The 21,979-nt window shown below is 36.6% G+C and overlaps 1 protein-coding gene across 3 annotated transcripts in view; it reads right to left on the bottom strand.

The window, feature by feature from the left end:
* The window catches only part of RBBP8 (RB binding protein 8, endonuclease), an 82,355-nt gene extending 60,960 nt beyond the window's left edge, over positions 1–21,395 (bottom strand). Inside the window, exons 1-3 of one of the 3 annotated variants that reach the window (XM_070778840.1) lie at positions 21,211–21,395; positions 4,410–4,512; positions 695–900 (exon numbers count right to left, since the gene is read on the bottom strand). In XM_070778840.1, the coding sequence (XP_070634941.1) occupies positions 695–803 (109 nt within the window). In that variant the 5' untranslated portion in view covers positions 804–900; positions 4,410–4,512; positions 21,211–21,395. Of the gene's footprint in view, positions 1–694; positions 901–3,789; positions 4,006–4,409; positions 4,513–21,210 lie in introns of those variants that run through there. The other 2 variants (XM_070778841.1, XM_070778839.1) reach the window with 2 other exon arrangements.
* Positions 21,396–21,979: the final 584 nt, after the last annotated feature.

Consider the following 21,979-nt stretch of genomic DNA (forward strand, 5'->3'; position numbering starts at 1 on the left):
TGTATTACATTAAAGTCAGAGAATTAGATAGGTATACTAAGGTTTAATATCCAACTTGAGATCAGCTTTCATAGTACATTTTCACAATCACATGTAATATTTATATACTTATCCAACCACAACAGCTCAATCGTCTGTATGCTCACTACATTTCATATAAATATTTTAGTTCTTATTACACTGTAATTATCTGTTAACATGACTTTATCTCTACCAAAATGCAGACTCTCTGAAGGCAAACTGCTATTTATTTTTGGATCACAGGGCTTGGTGGCAAACCCAAGCACTGAGAAACAAATTCTCAAGGTTTGTTGAACTTAAGAAGTGTATAAAAAAATCCTGTAAATAAATTCACAGAAGAAAATTAACTGTAGCGGTTATATAACTTGGCTGAGATCACAGAGCATGTAGATAAGTGAAATCAGAATTCAAATCCAGATCTTCAATCAACCATTTCTATGCCCCTTCCACCACACCATACACATTAACACAAGTAACTACAAGTTGTGCAAGAGCTACATCCTATGGTAGTTGTCTGTAGTCAAAAAGCAACAACTCAACCATAAATACGAATCCCCCAAAATTAGAACAGTAAAGGTCCCTTAAGAAGGAGATCTTTGAACTGTCGCACAGACTAGTTATTACTACTATGTCTCAGCAGAATAATGCTATACGTATTTAAGAAAAAAATTACCTTGTACTTCCTTATCATGATACTCCTTCAATTTTGTCCAAAGATCCTTGAAATCATTAGATACATCTGCAGAACTAGGGCTTCCACAACTGCTTCCTGAGAGGTTCATCTTGCTTAATACGCTCCACGCTTCTATTGGTTAATGTTTCCTGAACTTTTCTGTTACATTATATACGTCTGAAGTTGCCTTTGGCCAGTTGAAATACCTGAAACAACAGATTACAAAGTAAATGAATTCTACATTTATCTTTATGTAATTTGAAACCAGGATGACTTCAAGCCCAGCCAGCTATACTCAAGTTTTCCTTCTTAACCTATGATCAATCACTTTAGAATTTGAGGTGCAGAAGTTAGGAAAAAAAGATGATTATGGAAAGAAAAGTCCCAATTTCAGTTATCTGGCCTTAAATCACGCAAATTTTTTTCAGGTGAATTTTTTCTTATTCTGTCAAAAAGGAAGTGATTACCTACATTGTTTTATATTGAAAGGACTCTTACATAGAGAGGTTTATAATCATTCATGGTCAGAACCAATTCACCATTCTTAAAGAATTTATTGCTTTTTAAACTTCTGAGCTGATATGGAATACAACATTTTGAACCAAAAACTGGAAAGCATTCTGAAGTATTCTTGACTTAGGCATTCACACCTAGACATACACGCACACTGTAAAAGAGCAAGAAAGATGATTGACATAACACAAGTATCTGAACAGCTTTTTCATAAGAGAAATCCGTGAGCAAGAAACACAGCAAAGATCTATGGAGACAGAAACAATAATAAAGCAACTAGGGAAAAGTTATTTTGTGCCTCTCAGAGTAAAGGTGAATGATCATTACTTGTGTAACCCCTGAAGGAAGCAAAAGGCTATTATTAGGAAGTTCAAGTGAATTAATAAATATTTTAATATGTGTTCTTAAACTGAAACCATTAACTAGTTACTACTAAAAAAAAATTAAATGATTAACAAGTCTACTAAACCTCACATCTCGCTCCTTAGCCAATGCCTTACCATTGCTAACAAGTGCCCAAATAGATTTAAGTGTCTCTTGCTATTTCTTGAGGTCTCTGATGAAGAGGCTAAGATAAGCAATGGCCATTTCCAAAGGGAGCAATATATGTGCAGAGTCACTTGGTAAACTATAAAGCACTAAAGAAATAAAAATACATTAAGGCTTTCCAAAATCGTGACTACACTTTTTAAAAATAGTGAAAACTGAACAAGTACTAGATTTTAGATAATGTTAAGAATTTTTTAATTTTCTTGTATATGATAAAAAGAAAGCCCTTTCTTTATCTATTAAAGTGATAAATAATGTAGTCTCTATAGGTAAACTGAAGATTCACTGGGACTTGCATTAAAATACTCCAGCGAAAATAAGTAAATGTTGGGTGGACAGATAAATCAAGAAGGGCTGAACTATCACAATTATTGAAGCTGGGCAACCAGATAGGTATATGAAGGTTTCATAATTCTAGTGTTTTTCTAGTGTGTATTATTATTTACATAATATACATCATATTAAGTATATGATAATAATATTATGTATATTTACATAATATACATCATATTAAGTATATAATATAGTAATGCATTACTATATTATTTATACAATAAAGTTTTTAAAAGTGGGTCCATTGAATTAATACAGCTTTATCTTCAAAGAGGCCTGTTCTAAAAGATAAAGCAATGGGTCTCTTCTATCATCAATATAAGCCACCATTTATTAAGTGTTCACTATATACCATTGGAGAAGGAAATGGCAACCCACTCCAGTGTTCTTGCCTGGAGAATCCCGGGGACGGGGGAGCCTGGTGGGCTGCCGTCTATGGGGTCGCACAGAGTCGAACACGACTGAAGCGACTTAGCAGCAGCAGCAGCAGCATATACCATGGAGTGTGCCATTTTCTATTCTCTTTTAATTTAATCGTCAGAGCAACTGCATGAAACAGCCACTATTACTAATTTCATTTTAGAGCTGAAGAAAACAGGCTTAAGAGATTAAATGACTTGCCCAAGGTCACACTACGAGGCTACATCAAGGCTGGAACTCAACTTGTGATGTCAGTGAACTCCAAAATACTTTTAAGAAGCCAAAAAAAAAAAAGTAAGTTAATTACCTATATTAATCAAAAAGTTCAAATCAATATCTGTTACTTTAATGAACAGTTTAAAATTGTATGTTTTAGTATTAAATGGTTTAAAGCCAATAGTGTAAAATAAAACTTCCTTTAATAAATATATCTATCTTCAGAGATAGTAAAAAGGTTGGTTTTTTTTTTTTTTTGCCCCGCACATAACAATGTATCAATACTAAACTTGCAAAGTCTGGATCACAAAACCCTCTCCACTCTAGTTTGCAAGCGTAGCACTTATTGCTGGCATCTCTTTTGATATTGAACCGTTATTTATTGGCACGACGTTGCCCTTCAATTTCTCAGAAATGTGCATCTTTCCTCTCAAGTTGCATTCTGGGCTGAATGGTCGGCAATCATTTAACACATTTCTATGCATCCTGCTGCAGTGTAAATCATAAATCACAACACTGAACGTGCTCAAGAGATTTCTTTCCTGTCACACCACGCATATGCTTACACAGGTGACCTAAGAGCGGCACCTCGGGTCACACAAGGGTTCTGAACACATTGAACAGGGACTCTGAGTCGTCCTCTCGCGGGCAGAGCAGAGATCCAGAGTCTCCCATCCCAGCACCCTTTGCCATCAGCCGCTTCTCCCGCGGCTCGAAGGGCTGGTGGGCCGCCCTCACTTAAGGGATCCACAGGACTGGCGCCGAGACCGCGCGAGGCCACCCCGGGCGCAGGTCCACGCATGCGCGGGCGGGCTCGGCGCCGGCAGCCAAGCTCTCAGCTGGTGAGGAGACCCAGAACTGCACCGAGCGGTATCCCGTCAGGGCTCAGGTCCACCTCCCCTGAGTTTAGGCCTGCCCCAGCCCGCTCCTCGACTCAGACCGATGACCAAACAACCATCCTCACCCCGGGGCCAAACGCCTTCGGTCAGACCGCAACTGCGGACCGGAAGTAGTCGCTAGGACCCAGCGCTCTGGGTCGGGGGAAAGGGATTCCTTCTACTCACAGCTTACAAGACGGTCTCGAGATTCTCCGAAGCCCCCAGCTGGGAAGCAGACACGCTCTGAGACTGGAAAGTCTGAGACGGCCGTTTGCTTTTCTCCTCGTTCCCTGACTAACCTACCAAACTGGCGGCGGCCAAGCCGCCCCCTCGGGGCAGCCCGCGCTTTCCCGGGCTGGGGGAGGGCCCGAGGGCTGCCAACCCCGCTCGCCCCGCCCGGGCCTCGCGTGACGTCACGCAACGTCGCGTGGGAGTTCCCGCGACGTCACGCCCCTTCCTCCTCCTCTCTTGGCGGTGTTAGGCGTAGCTCCCAGGTTGGGAGCAGGTCGGCGAGCAGCTCCACCACGGTGGGCGGTGACTGGCGAGGTGGGGCGCCGCCTCCGAGCGGTCGGAAGGGGCTCCGAGAGCTGGTGGCCGCCACAGCGGTTTTGAGATTCCCCGGAGAAAGCTCACGCTGTTCTGACTGCGGAGCTTCGAGTTCTCCTGAGGCAGATTCAGATATGTCGGAATTAAGTCCGTTTCTGGGAAAGCATGTTTGAGTGGTCTGTACCAAATGGAAAGTTAAAGATAATTGCGTTAAGGGACACGTATCAGTCTAACGTCGCTCTCCGCCACGTAGCTCTTACCTACAGTCTAGTGATGCGACGTGACAGGACTGGGTGGCGAGGCCGTGTAGCAAAATAAACGCTGTGTATATTATGCTCAGGTTCAAAACGGTTTCTGACGAACCTGGAATGAGACGGAATCGGAAGTTCCTCATTGTTTATTGGAACAACATGAACATGCTGTTAGATAATCTTTTTAAGTCGACGTTTTCTGTCGATGCTTGTTTGTAAACATTGAAATTGTTAGTATGTTTTCCTATTTATTTTGGTTTCCAAAAGAAGCGTTTTTAGTATCAGAAATTCTAAAAATAAAGATGAAGAAAATAAGCAGAATAGACAAGAATCACAATATCTTTTAAACTAGTTAAATACTTTAATACTTAAAAGACCTGGGAGGAACACAGAGGATAACATAATAAACTTAAAAAAGTTAAGTTGTTAAAAAAAAAAAAAGTTGTATTTAGGAAATCATAGGTATAAAATGTAAAGGTAATTTTCCCATTCTTTCCCAGTCATAAGGGATGAATATCGCAGTTTACTCCTTGCAAGTGAGCATAACAGGACGTTTCTGTACCATGCTAGCAAATGCTGTTGGGGCTGCTGAACATTCATTACCCTGTTAAAGCAATTCTCATTCATTTCCAAATTTTATCTTGTTTTAATCTTTTTGATTAGATCCTCTTACAGCACCCTGTACTACTGACACTTATTACAGTTTTCATTATTTAATTCTGTCTCTCCACCAGACTCTTAAGCTTCCTAAGATCAAAACCACATCCTGTTCACTTTTTTTTTAATCACCAGAAACTAACTCAGTACCTGCCAGAGAGGCAACCTCCGTGTAAATATGGATGAATTGGGCATCCGTTGAGGGATTCCTCTTTTTATTTAAGCAGAGAGTATCTTTGAATCCATTCAAAATCCTTAGATTCTCATTATGGAATTTTAGGATAATCACTTTACCGGTGGAAACAGTGGGCATACTCTAGATCTTTGCCTCCAATAAGGAGCTTTAAGACCCGCATGGTGGAATAAATTACTAAATCCTGAAGATCTCTGAGAAAACTTCTTTAACAGGGAAGCACATACTTGAACTCTTTGTAGTATTTGCGTTTCACAAACTTTATGGCTTAGAACAATGTTTTCCAAGCTTATTGGGTACCTGGGAAATGAACACTTGTATTACCTGTTGTAAAACCGATCAGACTGCTTCTACCCAGAGCAACAGAAATTAGGATTCTAGCGACCTCACGCCCAGCACTGCCCTCTTGAGGTCTGGGAGTTTAACGTCCTACTCTTGCCTGGAAAATCCCATGGATGGAGGACCCTGGTGGGCTGCAGTCCATGGGTCGCTAAGAGTCGGATACGACTGAGCGACTTCACTTTCACTTTTCACTTTCATGCATTGGAGAAGGAAATGGCAACCCACTCCAGTGTTCTTGCCTGGAGAATTCCAGGGACAGGGGAACCTGGTGGGCTGCCGTCTATGGGGTCACACACAGTCGGACACGACTGAAGTGACTTAGCATATGTATAATCTATTAGAGGCCCTTAGGATGCCTGATTTTTAAAGTGTGTAAAGGGGTCGCAAAGAGTCGGACACGACTGAGCAACTGAACTGAACTGAACGTGGTTAAATCATATATGTACATTTAATCGAAATAAGAAAAATCATGCACTAAAAACTCTAGGATTCTTAGACGTGTACACTTTTGAAACTGTAGATTTTGAAGTCATCTGCATGCATGCTCAGTTGCTAAGTCATGTCTGACTCTGCAACCTGAAGGACTGTAGCCTGCCAGGCTCCTCTGTCCATGGGATTTCTCAGGCAAGAATACTGGAGCAGGTTGCCATTTCCTCCTCCAGGGGATCTTCCAGGGATGCAACCTGTATTTCCTGCATTACAGGTGGATTCTTTACCACTGAGCCATCAGGGAAGCCCTGGAGTCATCTAACTCAAGCCGTTTTACAACTGAAACTCTTTGTTGATTCATTCTACAATCTGCTTAACTCCTATAGCTGGGTGGTTGAGGGTTGTGAAGGAAAAATCACATAACAGATTAGACTGACATCACTAAAATTACATGGTTTCAGACCTCATATAGGGCACCAGTTAATCTCTCATGTAGCCTTTATTCAGTTCCTTCTGTTTCCTTTGCCATCTTCCAAACCTTCACTGTTTTCCTCAAGCCTCTACAGAGTACTCATTCTCAGCTAACACCTTCACCTCCTGGTTAAACAAGACAGTTAGTCTCTATAAGTGTGATCTTCCTGAACTTTCTTTTTCCTTTCTCAACTCTGAATTAGGCAATACCATTTTGCAGTGAAATTGCAACCCTAATCCAATTGCTTCTCATCACCTTGTCTGTATCCAATCTGGGCCTCTCCACCATCATCTCAAGCATATTCTGAAGCAGTACATACTCAGTTGCTAACTCATGTCTGACTCTGCAACCCCAAGGACTATAACCTGCCAGGTACCTCTGTCCATGGGATATCTCAGGCAAGAATACTGGAGTGGGTTGCCATGCCCTTCTCCAGGGGATCTTCCTGACCCAGGGATTGAACCTACCTGTATTGCAAGTGGATTCTTAACGACTGAGCCATTTGTGCAGCAATAGCCTTCCTTTAAAAAAAACAACTATCTTTCTACTTACACTGTTTTCCCTTTACAGTGTATTCAGCAATAGCAGTCAGAATGATTCTTTAAAACCTAAGTCAGAACTGATACTCCCCTGCTTAAGACATTCCAAGGTCTTTCCATCACTTTAGAATAATAGCAACTCCCTTTCTATGGAATCAGGACAGGTCGATTACTGTATTCTACTGATGTTATCTTCTAAATAGAGTCCTGAACTAGTGCTTTCCTTTCCTCCTCACTCTTATAGCCCTAGCTTGGGCTCTGATATTTCTTACCTAGACCATGCTTCCAGTCTTGCTCCTAAATGTAGTTTCCACACAGCTGCCAGAGAACCCAACTATTGTTTCTGATCTTGGCACTCCCTTGCTTAAAACCCTTCAGAAACTCCCTATTACCTAAAGATTAAAATCAATCCCAGGGACTTCCCTGGTGGTCCAGTGGCTAAGACTCCATGCTTGTAGTGCAGGGGGCCTGGGTTCAAACCCTGGTCAGGGAAATAGATCCCACATGCTTCAACAAGAATTGAAGATCTTAAGTGCCGCAACTAAGACCCAACATAACCAAATAAATAAATAATAAATATATTAAAAAATTGACAATTTAAAAAAATGTCAAAGAAGTCCCTCTTAACCTTGCGCCTCTAACCACCACATCATCCTTTCCCTCTAAAACAGGTTGTTGTTGTTGTTCAGTGGCTAAGTTGTGTCTGACTTTGTATGACCCCATGGACTGCAGCTCCCCAGGCTTCCTTGTCCTTCACTATCTCCCGGTGTTTGCTCAAATTCACGTCCATTGAGTCGGTGATGCCTTCCAACTAGGGAGACTGCTTATATTCCTCCTTCCAGCTCCTTGCTATTTCTTTGTCTTGGCTCATATAACCCTCTTCTCTTGAAATGACTTCCACCCAGATACTTTATATCTCTACGTAGCCTTTAAGACTTAGCTCAGGCAGTGCAGCTCCAGGAGACCACCTTAAGGTCTCTCATCACTGCTCCTTCCTACCCTCTTCCTTTAATAGCCCTCCTCATTCTCCCATACTCCTCTTTGTATGTATTTTATCACTGCATTTAATGCCGTTATATTGTAATTATTTTTACAGCTTTTACCCAAGTAGACTGCAAGGGGTTCTTTGATAGCAGAGACTGTGCTTTCTTTATTCTTCTCAGTATTCCTAGTTCTTACCAGAAAGTCTTGTGTGTGTGTGTGTGTGTGTGTGTGCTTAGTTGCTCAGTTGTGTCCAACTCTTTGTGACTCTTTATATAGCCCGCCAGGCTCCTCTGTCCACGGGGATTCTCCAGGCAAGAATACAGGAGTTGGTTGCCATGACCTCTTCCAGGGAGACTTCCCAACCCAAGGATCAAATCCATGTCTTCCACATTGCAGTTGGATTCTTTACACAGTGAGCAGTTGGATTTGCAGTTGGATTCTTTACACAGTGAGCCACCAGAGAAGCCCATGAATACTGGAGTGGGTAGCCTATCCCTTCTCCAGTCTTAGCACAGTACTATCTAATAAAGCCACATATATGATTTAAAATTTTCTAGTAGCCACATTTAAAAATACAGCAGGTGAGATTAACTTAATATATTTTGTTTAACCTAGTTTGTCTAAAATATTATTTCAGCATGTAATCCATGTACAAATTATGAATGAGACCTTTTACATTAATTTTCTTCATTAATTTGAGTCTTCAAAACCTGATGTGTCTTTTACTGTTATAGGACATTTAATTTGGGTTAGCCACATTCCAAGTGCTCAAAGCCACATGTGGCTAGTGGCTACCATATTGGATAGCCCAAGACTATCATATATAATGAATAAATGAGGTCCTATGGTTTACCTGATGAATCAGGATGGAGCTGATTCACAGTCTATTTCTGCTATTTGTGCTGGCCATTTCCCATCTCTTCTCCCTCTCTATACTTCATCTTCTCCTCCCCTCCCAGCACTGAGGCCTGTATCCCCAGGCAAAAAATTTAGTGATTAAACTCATTATGATTGTTTAAAATAAAGTCCAGCACTTCTAACATGAACACACAATACTAGGGGTGAGCTGTATCCCTAGAGTCAGAACTATTTTAAGAGCAAAACAAAGGAGATAATAAGACAGAGATAAAAATAATGAGGTTAAGTATAATAAGAGAGATAAGAGGGGAGAGAAGTATTAACATAATAGAAAATTATGTTAACTGTCAAAATTTATGTCAACCTAAATGAACACTTGATTTAATTTTTAAAAAGTTGTTTACAGTAATTATTAACTGTTGTTTGGGGGTAGGGGTATACATCAATTAGTGATCTTGCCCCAAGTGCCAAAATGTTTAATGATTTGAGTGGATGGTGCCAAGATTCCAGTTAGGTTGAACAGTTTTGTAATTGTTTTAAAGATATATTTAACATTCATGGAGGATGTCAGTATCATAGTTTTTATTTTGATAGTCTTAGGTGGTCATTATAACAGACATTAAAGATTATACATTGCTTTCTAATTAGAAAAATTAGCTTCATTAGTCTAGCCAACTTCCAACTTTATTTTGGTAAAGAAGCTTTATTTATTTTGATTATCACTATGGCTACATAGAGCATCTTCATTTCCCATGATAAGCTATTAAAGTTGTTTGTGTTTTTAAGTACTTAGCTACTTCATTTCACATCAGCAATGGGCAAAGTTTTATTAGATACATAATTTTCCCAATTTCAGAACTATCTCTTTATACTTGATAGTCTTATACAGTACACCATGTGCTTGCCTATTGGCATAGGTTTAAATGATGGTGGGCTGATCAAGAATGTTTATGATCTGGTACTGCAAAGTGATTTATTGTCAAAGGAAAGGGGCGTCTTTTTCTTCCAGATCATCTGTTTCTATATAGTGGCTGCTTGGGCAATATTTTATATCTCTGCATATGGATTTATAAAGCCCAGAAATTTTGTTGGATAGGCCTTAGACCCTTTTTTTAACACTGACATTTGTAAGAACCTCAGAGCTCAACTGCTACAGAGATGATAAAAGAATTTGAGTGATCACTAAGACTGTAGGGTGATCTATAGAGATCAAAATACAAATGAATTGTATTTTCGGAATCTTGAAAAACTAATATTTTAATTCAGCAGATGTTGTTCTATACAACATTGTCCTGTGTATGGATATATATATACACACACATATTTATGTATAATTTATACACACATATATATATACATATATTTATGAAAAGTTTATGATGATAAAAATACAAATATATATATATGTATATAATGTGTATATATATATGTGTGTGTGTGTGTGTGTGTGTGTGTAATGCTACCATGATGGCAGCTGTGGGAACAATATTTATTTACAGTAATGTAAGTAGAAAATAATATGAACTGTAGGAACAAATCACTGACACTTGGAGTCTATTAATTAAAGCATTCCTTGATAGGTTCACAAGAGCAAGCACATTTAATAGTCATTGCTTTGTCCACTAAAAATACAATGATTCACATCTTAAATAATGGTTTTTCCATCAGTAAACTGGTGAATTTATTCACTGATGGCAAATAGTTTTGACCTTTAATGTGTTCGTGCCTCACAAATTACAGATATGTCTTCAAACACACTGGCTGACTCCCCCCCACATATTTTCCCTATTCTAACTATGTTTGAGAAAAATAGACTTTTAAAAAAATAATGTCTTTTTCCTTTTCCTAATCCATGTGTTAGTCATAGGTTAAGGAAGCTTTGATTGTTACCATTCCAAAAATGTTTTATGTTCAAAATTCAGCTCTTAGAGACCTTCAGTTTTAGCCAATACTTTTAAATTTTATAAGTTATAATCTGAACTATTTATTATAAATGAAAAGTGAAATTAAATTATGTTTTAATTCACTTCTCACCCTTTAGGACAATTTGTTTTTGCAGGCTATTTAGAATAGATAGAATTCCTCTTCCCAAATCTAGTACACTTCTTATATACAATGCTCATATGCCTGGCTTACCATCAACAGTTCTGGTTAATGTCTATTCTTCTGGCTTAGCTATTAACATGGCTCCCATTTACTATAAAAAATATCCTGGTTTGAGTGATAAGTCAAATGGTCAGAAGGTTTAGGGAATTTGAAATATAGCATAATAAAAAAGGGAAGATTCAAATGACCCTTTGTTGGCAGGAATATTTCCTTCTCAACTATATACAGATCTGTCTAAACTTGTTTTAAAGAATATTGTGATATAGATAATATAAGCCATAAAAGAATTACACTTTTTGATTTATTGATAGTACTTTGAAATTCCCATTAGTTGAGAAGTGGTTTATTTAATTCTGTTAGAAAATGGATTTAAGAAAAGTTTATGATGATAAAAATACAAAGTACTGTTCCTACTTATCTTCTCTTTTGAACCTAAAAATAATTATGTCATAAAGGTAGAACAGGTGCAGTTTTCATCTTTTCAGAGAAGTTGATAAATTAGGTGGCGTGACTAGTACTATATGTACAAACTGGTAGATAAGTTTACCCAAGATTCCAAACCAAGTTTTCTGGACATGAGTCCTGTATCTATGATCTTTTCAGTACACTCTGCTATTTTTGAATAATAGACTCTATATGAAACTTACTCTGTGCTTTTCTGTTTTTAATTTAGAAAATAGTTTTGAGAAAATAACCAAATAAAGTTTCTGAAAAATTATTCAGAAATTATTATTACCTAAATGCTAATTTACAGTTCCAGTGCATTTTTCTATTTACTTCAGAAAGATTTACATTATATGAGTTTACTAAAAGGACTTTTAAATTTGATAGCAATTTAAGTCTCATTGAGAAAAAGGAAAATAAACAGGGTTCTCTTGGTCAGGGTAGGAGTGAAGCACTTTTATCTCAGTTTTTAAAGACTGTTTTGCAAAAACAATTTTATTTCTTGGCACATGTGTTCTTTCACTTGGCTTACAGTAGACATGGACATTTGAAAGAGGAATATAAATTGATTTCTAATGGAATTAGTGAAAGTGTTTATTCTAGCTTTCCTAGCTAGATTTTTCATGTAGTAAGATTTTTCAATCTATTTGAAAACTAAATAGATTGAAGGGCCTTGAATTATGTTGTAACCTCAGAAGGGACCAGAGTAGGAAGTGCTCCAAAAAGCTGTAGCCTTGTTCTACAGTCATTGATAGCATATGGCCATATTCCCAGCCTGTGTTACTGTGTGAGTCCTGAGCTGAGAGGTGACCAGGATTTATGCTCTGGCCCTGCCTCAGGTTATTTGTATAATTCCTAGTCAAGTCTTACTTCCTCAACTGGAAAATGAGAATACTCATTCTTACTGTGTCCAAAAGGGTTGTTGTAAAAATGAGACATTATTTGTGAAACGTCTTAGAGAACACATCACAGAAGTTTGAAGCAGCTTGCCTATCAGGAACAGAGTGGTAGAAGGCTTTCTAGGCAGAAGGCATGTGCAAATGTTCTGCTATGGAAAATCGCTGAGTTGTGGAAACTGTAAGTGTACCATAATGTATTAATGTGGGCTTCCCAGGTGACGCAAGTGGTAAAGAATTTGCCTGCCAATGCCAGATATATGAGGGACACAGGTTGGGAAGATACTCTGGAGGAAGGCATGGCAACCCATTCCAGTATTCTTGCCTGGAGAATCCCCGTGACAGAGGAGCCTGGTGGGCTAAGTCCACAGGGTCACAAAGAGTCGGACACAACTGAAGCAACTTAGCATGCACACGTGCAATGTATTTGTATAGGTTGATAGTGGGAAATCAGCAGCAGCTCCACCTAGTTTTTTGAATGAATTATAATTTTTAACTATAATCCTCTTTAAAGCAAGTAATTTAACCTATCTGTGCCTCAGTTGTTTATCAGTGATATGACGATCATAATATATACCTTGGATATTTCACAGGATTGTTAAGGACTGAATGGTTATACGTGTTGTGCTGTGCTTCAGTCTTGTCCAGCTCTTGAAGACCCCATGGACTATAGCCTGCCAGGCTCCTCTGTCCATGGCGATTCTCCAGGCAAGAATACTGGAGTGGGTTGCCATGCCCTTCTCCAAGGGATTTTCCCAATCCAGGGATCAAACCCAGGTCTGCCACATTGCAGGCAGACTCTTTACTGACTGAGCCATCAGGGAAGCCTGACTGGTTATATGTATGTATTTAGATACTAGAAGAAACTGTTAATAATAGATAAATTTAAGAGCTGTAGCTAATCAAAAAGATGTTTCCAATTGCTAATGTTATGTAATTGTAGTGAAATTGTTGAATTGGTATGCAAATTGTGAGAGATTTATAACTATAGAAGGGATTAAATAATAATTTATTAAGTGGTATTACATATCTTACTTGATTCAAATGATTAAGTTTAAATAAGTCAGGTAGTTAAATAGTCAGGTAGTTATTATATTATTATTTCTGTTATATTCTAAGTGTTAAAGTGTTAGTCACTCGATCGTGACCGACTCTTTGAGACCACATGGACTGTAGCCCACCAGACTCCTCTGTCCATGAAATCCTCCAGGCAAGAATACTGAAGTGAATAGCCATTCTCTTCTCTAGGGGGTTTTTAACAACTGCCCAACTGCAGAATTGTAAGGAAAGGGGAAACTAATTTATTCATTTATTTCAGAAATTGATTGTTGTAAGGAATCATTTATTTAACAGAGATTTATGATCTATTCAGCTTCTTGGGAAAGGGAACATTGGGATCAAGTTGATTGTGATCTGAGCTAATTTAGTGAAGATCTGAGTACATTTGATAACTCCTTTTGAAAATAGTATCTGCTATTTTTGGACTTTGTTCAGCAGTTTATGTTCCCACTTTTTCTTGTTTCAATGCCTTCTTCAGTCTAGTTTCCCTTTTTCAGTTCACTAGCTAACCACTTTCTAAGAAAGAGTTGTTTTTAAAAAATTCAGATAATTATTCTATTCTGACATAGTTCAAATTAAATGAAAAGAGGATATGATTTTAATCAGATTTCTTTTTCAATTGTACCTATTTCTTCCTCATTTTCTCTAAGCTAAGTTTCTATCATTATGCAGACAAATATGGTATTTACTCAATTAGAGCATATAACTAGCTATTCAGTTTTCTATTTTTAATGAACTTGATTAGAGCCTTCATCTAACATATTTTTCAGAGCCATGCTCCAGGATCACATTAAATGTTATAATGAATTAGTTCTTGTAACCAGACCCTATTGAAAATAGTCCAAGACAAACTTGTAGTATTCAAAATTCTGTGTTTTACTATAGTAGTAAGTGTTATTTGAGGATGCAAGGTTTACAGTTTTACCAATGTAGACTTAAACAACAGTCTTCAGATCAATGCTGGACATAAAAGTATTTATAGAGTACATACTAATTGTTCATTCTGTGACTGTTTGGCTCTTTAAAAACTGGCAGCCAAATTCAGGAAATGAAATGTAGTTTATTAGAAAATACCTTTCTCACAGAAGATCAGGTTTCCATGCAGCTCAGGTTTTGTGGGAATGGATCAAATACATCAGACAAAAATAGGCTAAAGTTCCTCACTTTCCATTTGAAATTGCTATACTCATTTCTCAAACAATCCATTTTAGTTGTAGAGTGTATTAGTTAAACATATATTGTTAAACTAACGAAAAAATAGTTTTACCGTATTTATTCTGTAATGGATCTGGACTGCTCTTGGGCCCAGGTCGCTCCAGTCATGGCAGTGCCAGCAGTTTCCTGTCAGGTCAAACCTGACAGCCCTCATCTGACTTCTGGTTTTAACATTTAGTATTAACATGTGGTTTGTTGTGGTACCAAAGGAACTGCTGAGAATTTAATTTATACTAATGTGTTTAATTTACACCTACTGGTGGAACTAGAATGACATGTCATTCATCTTAACAAGTAAAACTGTGGGAAAAGAGGTTGGTATTGTTGTGCTGAAATGGACTGAACAGCTTTTCATGCTGAATGGCCTATTGCCAGTTTCCAGGTCCAGGGTTCAGGTTCCTGGCCAATAGTCAGTTCCAGTGGTTGGTTCTATATTATAGTTAAAAGACATACTTGTTCCTGAGCAACATTTATCTCTTTTAACTTTCGTCAAACGAGTTCTTGGACAGTGACTAGAGCAGAAGATAAGGGCTCACTGAACTTCTATGTAGATGTGTATTTACCATTCAGTACTTATTTGGGGGGCTTCCCGGTGGTGCAGTGGTAAAGAATCCACCGGCCATTGCAGGAGATACAAGAGATGGAAGTTCGATCCTTAGGTGGGGAAGATCCTCTGAAGAAAGAAATGGGAACCCACTCGGTTACTCTTGCCTGGGAAATCCCATGAACAGAGGAGCCTGATGGGCTACAGTCCGTGGGGTCTCAAAGAGTTGGACACAGTTGAGGACTGAGCACACGTGCACACTTATTATAATATATGATTGAAAATTGATCATAATATTAATATTTTCAAAAATGCAAATAATCCTTTTATCTCAGAGTGCATTTCAGCTACTTTCAGTTAGAAGACCTCCAAATGTAGACCTGTATGGATGGTCCTTGACTTAAGATGATTTGACCTTAATGATTTTTTGACTTTACAATGTTGTGAAAACCATATGCATTCAGTATAAGCCATAATTTTAGTTCTGAATTTTGATCTTTTCCCGAGTTAGCAATATGCAGCATGATGTTGTCTTTATGATGCTGGGCAGCTGCCTTGAGCCGCAGCTCCTATTCAACCATGTAATCATGAGGGTAAACAGTTGGTGGACTTAAACCATTCCATACCCAGACCAACATTCTGTTTTTCTCTTTCAGTACAGTATTCAATAAATTATTTAAGATATTCAACACTATTATAAAATAGGCTTTGTGTTAGATGATTTTGCACACCTGTAGGCTATTTTAAGTATTTTGAGCATATTCAAGGTAGCCTAGGCTAAGCAATGATGTGTAGTAGGTTAGGTGTATTAAATGCATTAAAAAAAAATTTTTTTTTAAATTATCTTCTGGCCACACCACGTAGCATAAGGGATCTTTGTTCCCCAACCAGGAATTGAACTTGTGTAGTGGAAGCAGAGTCTCAACCACTGGACTACCAGGGAAGTCCCTAAACGCATTTTTGACTTGTGATATTTTCAGTTTACAGTGGATTCATGGAGACTTAAGTTGACGAATCATCATAAGTTGAGGAAAATCTATATATGTTAAATGTAAATTTTTTCCTCATCACAGAACTCTGTAATATTGCTCTATGTCCATGTATATTATACTGCAAGCTACAGAAAGTTATCAATCATAATTTCTTAACGTTATTAAAGTTATCAAAACCTTATTTCTTAATGTTTCAAGATTCATTTATTCATTTCAAGAAATTCATTCAGTTTAAACTATTTTCACATTGGAAGTGTTTCTCATTCCTAATTTAAATCATTGTAGAGACAGATGCAGAACCTTCAGGGGAATAGACTTAGGAGACAGAACTTTGAAAAAAAATTTTCCATGTAAGTTGTATTTCCACTTTGTCAATAATACATAATTTCTAAGTTAATAGTTTTCTGATTATTTTTAAAACCATATGTCTTTAACATAATGAGCTATACCATTCTCTAATTCCCAGTTAGTTTTTGATGCATAGCAAGTTTGGTTGTTAGTCCTGTATTATTCCAATTAACTATTTATAGAGAAACATTTAAAAATTACATGTGTGCTTTTCAATTGTTTAGAGTAATATCCACTTTGAATGTATGAAAACTAAATGGAAATTAAATGCTAATTTAATGAATAGTCATATAAGGTTAAATTGCTTATGGATGTAATAGTTTTAGTAAGAATGTATAGTTAGTGGGCTAAATTGGTGAAGTGGTTTTTTTGTTTTTAGGTATACACATGAGCTTTTCAGTTTAATGCATTTACCATGGATATAAATTTGAATTATATTGTTCCCATAAAGCTTATTTGTATAGCAGTTAAACATCTTTCAGGAAGTTAAAGTTGATTGCAAAGGCCCAGTAAGATCAGTTTGTGTTATACAGTGGATCTATTTGTTGATTTTAATATCAAGTCATAATCTCTTTCCTGTTCCTTCTTCACACATTGGAAGATGTGTCAGTTGACCCAACTTCCATTAGATAAGCTTTTAAAATGTTTTATCATACTATTCTGAACTCCTTTCTGACTGATGAGATGAGATATCTCATTAGTGAACTTTGTTCATTGGCTCCATTTCCTAATCAGTTTATCAATCTGTGGCTAATTTAATATTATTTTTAGAACCTGTTGAATCCTATTGTATCTTACTTCTTACATCCAGTTTTGGACACACTCTTCCTATCATTATCTACTATCAAGGGAATGCAATATACATTACAGTAAATTAATTCATCAGAGAATCTTTTGGAGGAAAAAACATACTCTATAGCCCTGAAGAAATAATTCAATCAGTAATAGAAAGCACAATCCTTAGAACACATAGAAATCCTTGGCCAACTAATCTGATGTCGTGTTAAATGATATATATAAATAGATGTAAAATGCCTTTGAAGAACAGATACTAGGTACTAGTAAGGCATAATTTGCACTATCTTTGTCACATCCTTCCTTTGGTAGACGGAGAAGGCAATGGCAACCCACTCCAGTACTCTTGCCTGGCAAATCCCATGGACAGAGGAGCTTGGTAAGGATGACTGAATTTTTAAAAATTATCCAAGCCTTTAATCACATTGGTATATTGCTCTCAAAATACATTTAACAAAGGTGTCTTTGAAATGATTCTTTAATTGGGTTCAATTATATGGGTTTTTAATTTTTTAGATTTAACAAGATTAAAATATTAAATCTTAATATTTTCCAAGATTGCTGATTAAATTTTATCTCTGACAAAAATGTATATTCTAAGTTAAAGCTTTGACTTCTCTTACTTAAGCTATTTGTTGAAATTTATTATATATTCTATTTAAAAAGTGGGAAGAATATTGACTACTATACCTACTATGTTCTAGAAACTCTCCTAGGTATTTACATACAATATCTCATTTGAGTCTTCCAACTACTCTTAGAGAATGATTTCCATTTTCTTCATTTACAGATGGAGAAAAGAGAACTCAGCATTAAATAATTCCCAAGGGTAAACTAGTTTGTAGTAGAGTGAATATTCAAATCCATCTCAGTTTGGGCCAAAAACCCATATGTTTTTCAATATACTACCTTTTCTCTTGAGTATAAAGATAAGAAACAAATTTTTTTCCAGAGTCCACTTGGACTGAACTAAATTTACCAAATTTAGAAACATCCCCCTGGTAAGATTTTACCTGTGAAAAGATAAAGAGCTTAGAAGAATTAACTTTTAGCTTGAAGAATCAGAATTGATAAATTTCAGCCTTTTTTTCTCGAGCTTTCTGTGGTCCTATTACCTTGGAATTCCTCAAGTTAAAAACACTTAGAGCATTTTTGAGTGCTTGTGTACAAAGCGCTGTATTAAGATATCACCCTTTATATAACAGGTTCTATCATCTCTAAGATGGGTTTTGAGTCCTGTAATCCTGGGCTTCATCTACTTTTTGAAATGTTTTTGTCAGTTTTAACCATATTTTAGAAGTACAACCTTCTTAGGCAAATCCTAAACTGTATCCATGTAAGAGTGACTAAAACAATAAAAAAATACATATATACTTATACACATACTAAGAAAATAAACAGTTGAGACAGTATAAAGTAATAATAAGTTAAAAATGACAGCAGTATCCACAAATAATCTGGATAAAGATGGAGTAATGTGAGATACTCATCAGTTTGATACAACATTTTGTGATGGCCTTATGAGATTAGGGTTTGAAGAGGCAGTCATCTTCCTTACCAATGGCAATCCCATAAATTTGGCCACTATACCAAAAAAAGTTCAGGGGCAATAATTAAATAGATTAAAATACAAAAGCAAAGAGTTTCTTGGTTCAGCAGAAACTCCTTAACATAACTTATACACTTTTACCTTTTTACGAATCTTTTAGAACACAGAGTAGATTTTATGTAGTATTCAGAAGAATCAATGTAGAGTGGTGAAAAAATATTAGTCTGAGCTGGTATCAGGAAGCTGGGATGGTCTAGTACCACCTCTACCCTTAGACTATGTTATTCAGCTACATTTTGGGGCTTTTCATTCAACTAAAAAGTGAATTCATCAGTCATTCTTAAAGAGTCCTTCTAGCTCAGAAATGTCATGATTCTAAGGGCTTTTGATAGGAAACCCATGAATACATTCAGGAAAGAAGGAGGTTATAGGTGTTAAGAAAGCTAGCATGGTTGACAACAAGAGTCATTGTGTGAAACTGTATGGCCAGCAATAAAGATAAAAGAATGCATCCCCAGCTAGACTTAGAGAGTAAAAAGGTTATTAAATGACTAGAACAGTTTTTGACCTAGGCCCTCAGATAATGTAGGGCTATATAAAATATATATGCATACACAGATTCCTAATTTGATTGATAAATCTGTATATTCTTAATTTTAATCAAAATATCACAATGTATCAATATTTTAAAGTAATCAATTTATGGAAAATATATAAAAGTCATATTTAATAGGAAATCATATATTTGAAACTAAAAATTCCATTAAGTGAAAACTGCAGATCCCTCTCCAACATGTAGCATTAGATTTGAAATTTTACCCACAAATTTTATATGAAATATATATCTACTTCCTAAATAGCTTTCCTCAAAACCATAAACATAAAAAATGCCTAGTAAATAAGCTGGAATCCCAAATTAAGTTTATCTTTAAAGAATAAGCTCTGTATTATAAATATAGTGAGATTTAAAAATTTTAAGTTACTAGGTATAATATATTTACCAGAAACAGTGTAAGTATACACTATTGACATATATCTATATTTAGCCTGAAAACTAATTTAAAAGAGAAAAATTCAATCAACTGAAATTTTTGATCCATAGTCTTCAAAAATTGTCATACTACAGTTTATGCTGAATAACATTAATTTTTTGCTTTGCTGAATCAGCACATTCCTTTTGCAGATTCAACATTACATAGCTTTTTATAAATTCAGCTGAATATCAGAAGCTTTATGCAGAATTGCCTTGGAGTAGGCAAGCATCTAAAAGGTTTCCCTGCAAAAACTGAATCTCATCTGAACATTTAAACACTTAAAAAAAAAATTCTTTAGTATCATCCTGAAGAAACTCTTATAGCCTTTGAATTTGAAAATAATGACAAAGTGAAGACTCTAAAGGGACAATGAAAAGAATGCATCAGTCTTGCTCAGTTGAAGGTGAGTCATATGATGATCTGCAGATAGTCTTTGAGAGGAAAGTAGTATAAATCTATTTTTTAAAGTAATTTTTAATTCCACGATAAAGTTCATATATCAGCTGTTATATTAAATTGCCCAGAAGATGTGTGCATTCAGTTCAATCTAATACTAATAACTAAAGAGTAGGTTGGTATGCCAACATAAATCTAAAGGGATTGGTAACTTTCATTTTAAATGACACAAATTACTAAAATAAATTAATTGGATCAGTGAAAAAGAGAGGTAAAAGAATTATTTTAAAATATATACTAAAAGAAGATCCAAATATTCTTTAACCTAAAAAGGTTTTCAGACCTAATAGGCATGACAAAACCTGTCTTCATTCCTTTCTATTCAGCTCAGCAAGTGCTTTTGAGCTCCAATAGTTAATCAGTTACCAGATTCCACAATCTTTGTTTTTCGCACTCCTCACTTGCTGTGAATTGTTCTTTTAATGTGCTGAGGATCACCAAGAAGAATAGCACTGTTTTGTTTTTTTTTAATGCCTTAAAAAGGCAGTTATTATTTTATCCACAATTAGATTTGCCATATAAAATGTTACCATATAGCAACAGCCTGTAAAACATAATAGTATATTATCAAAGGAGTAGATGGCTTAAGATGAATCATTACATTAATAGGCAAAATATATTTAGCAAAATTATTCAACCGAGCTTTCTTAATGACCATAGCCATGCATGACTTACCAAAAAAGTATAGAAAAGTATATTATATGGCAAGTAATCTTTATTCAAACAAATCAATGAAAATATATGTATGCAAGTACTATAAAACAATATTTAAGCAAATTTATATAAAAGATACAATGCAGGTATTACCATGTTAAAAAGATATCATCTTAAACTTAATTTCTTAACCTTCTAAAAGTGCATAGAAAATTGAGAAAGAAAAAAAAATATATTAACTTACCCTTCAATTTATTTAGAAAGCTTCTGCTCTTGGTCAAAAGCAGAAGGTGTTTCACTGCGGACTTTCCCTGAAGCTATGAACTTCCACAGTAATCAGTGGGAGACACCTCTCTGGACCATGCTAGAGTTTGCTAGACACCACTGCTGTGTGGAAGAGTTCTGCCGCATCTAAGCTATATAAGGTGTGCAATGGATAACCTAATATGCCTTTCATTTAACTGGCTGGGCAGGTTTCTGCCGTCTGTGGAACATGGAATCAAACCAGAATATGTTGGCACAACAGGCCAGTCAGACCGGTTCTTCTGTAGATCCAGAACCCGTCCAACCAGTCTGCATCAAAGGCTAGCCCAACAAGCTGCAGCGGCTCAGCTCTGCTAAGCTCGTACAGGTGAGTTATCCCCACCTCCCGTCAACTCCCAACATACTGCTCAGAATGTTGTAGCCTGCAGCAAAATAATTCAGAGTTCCAGTGGGAGGGGAAGATCTGTGTCAGGTACAGCAACAGTCCATTGTTACAAACCTCTCATTGTAGATAACTTGAGTATATCTCATCCTCAGAGGTAGGTAATCCTTTTTAAAAATTCACTTCAAGGCTCTTCGGACTAAAGCCTCTAGAAAGAGATTACAATGAAGAAGAATCCATAATGCCTGACCTTTCCACCTAGTCCACTTGGTCTAGCTCAGCCTTGAGGGGGTGTTTATATTCCCCAGGAGGGCAGTGGCCCTGAGAGTTTGAAGGAAGCATTTCTAGAGGGAGGAAAACAAGATAT

This window comes from Bos indicus, chromosome 24 (assembly GCF_029378745.1).
Source record: "Bos indicus isolate NIAB-ARS_2022 breed Sahiwal x Tharparkar chromosome 24, NIAB-ARS_B.indTharparkar_mat_pri_1.0, whole genome shotgun sequence".
NCBI classification, from domain to species: Eukaryota; Metazoa; Chordata; class Mammalia; order Artiodactyla; family Bovidae; genus Bos; species Bos indicus.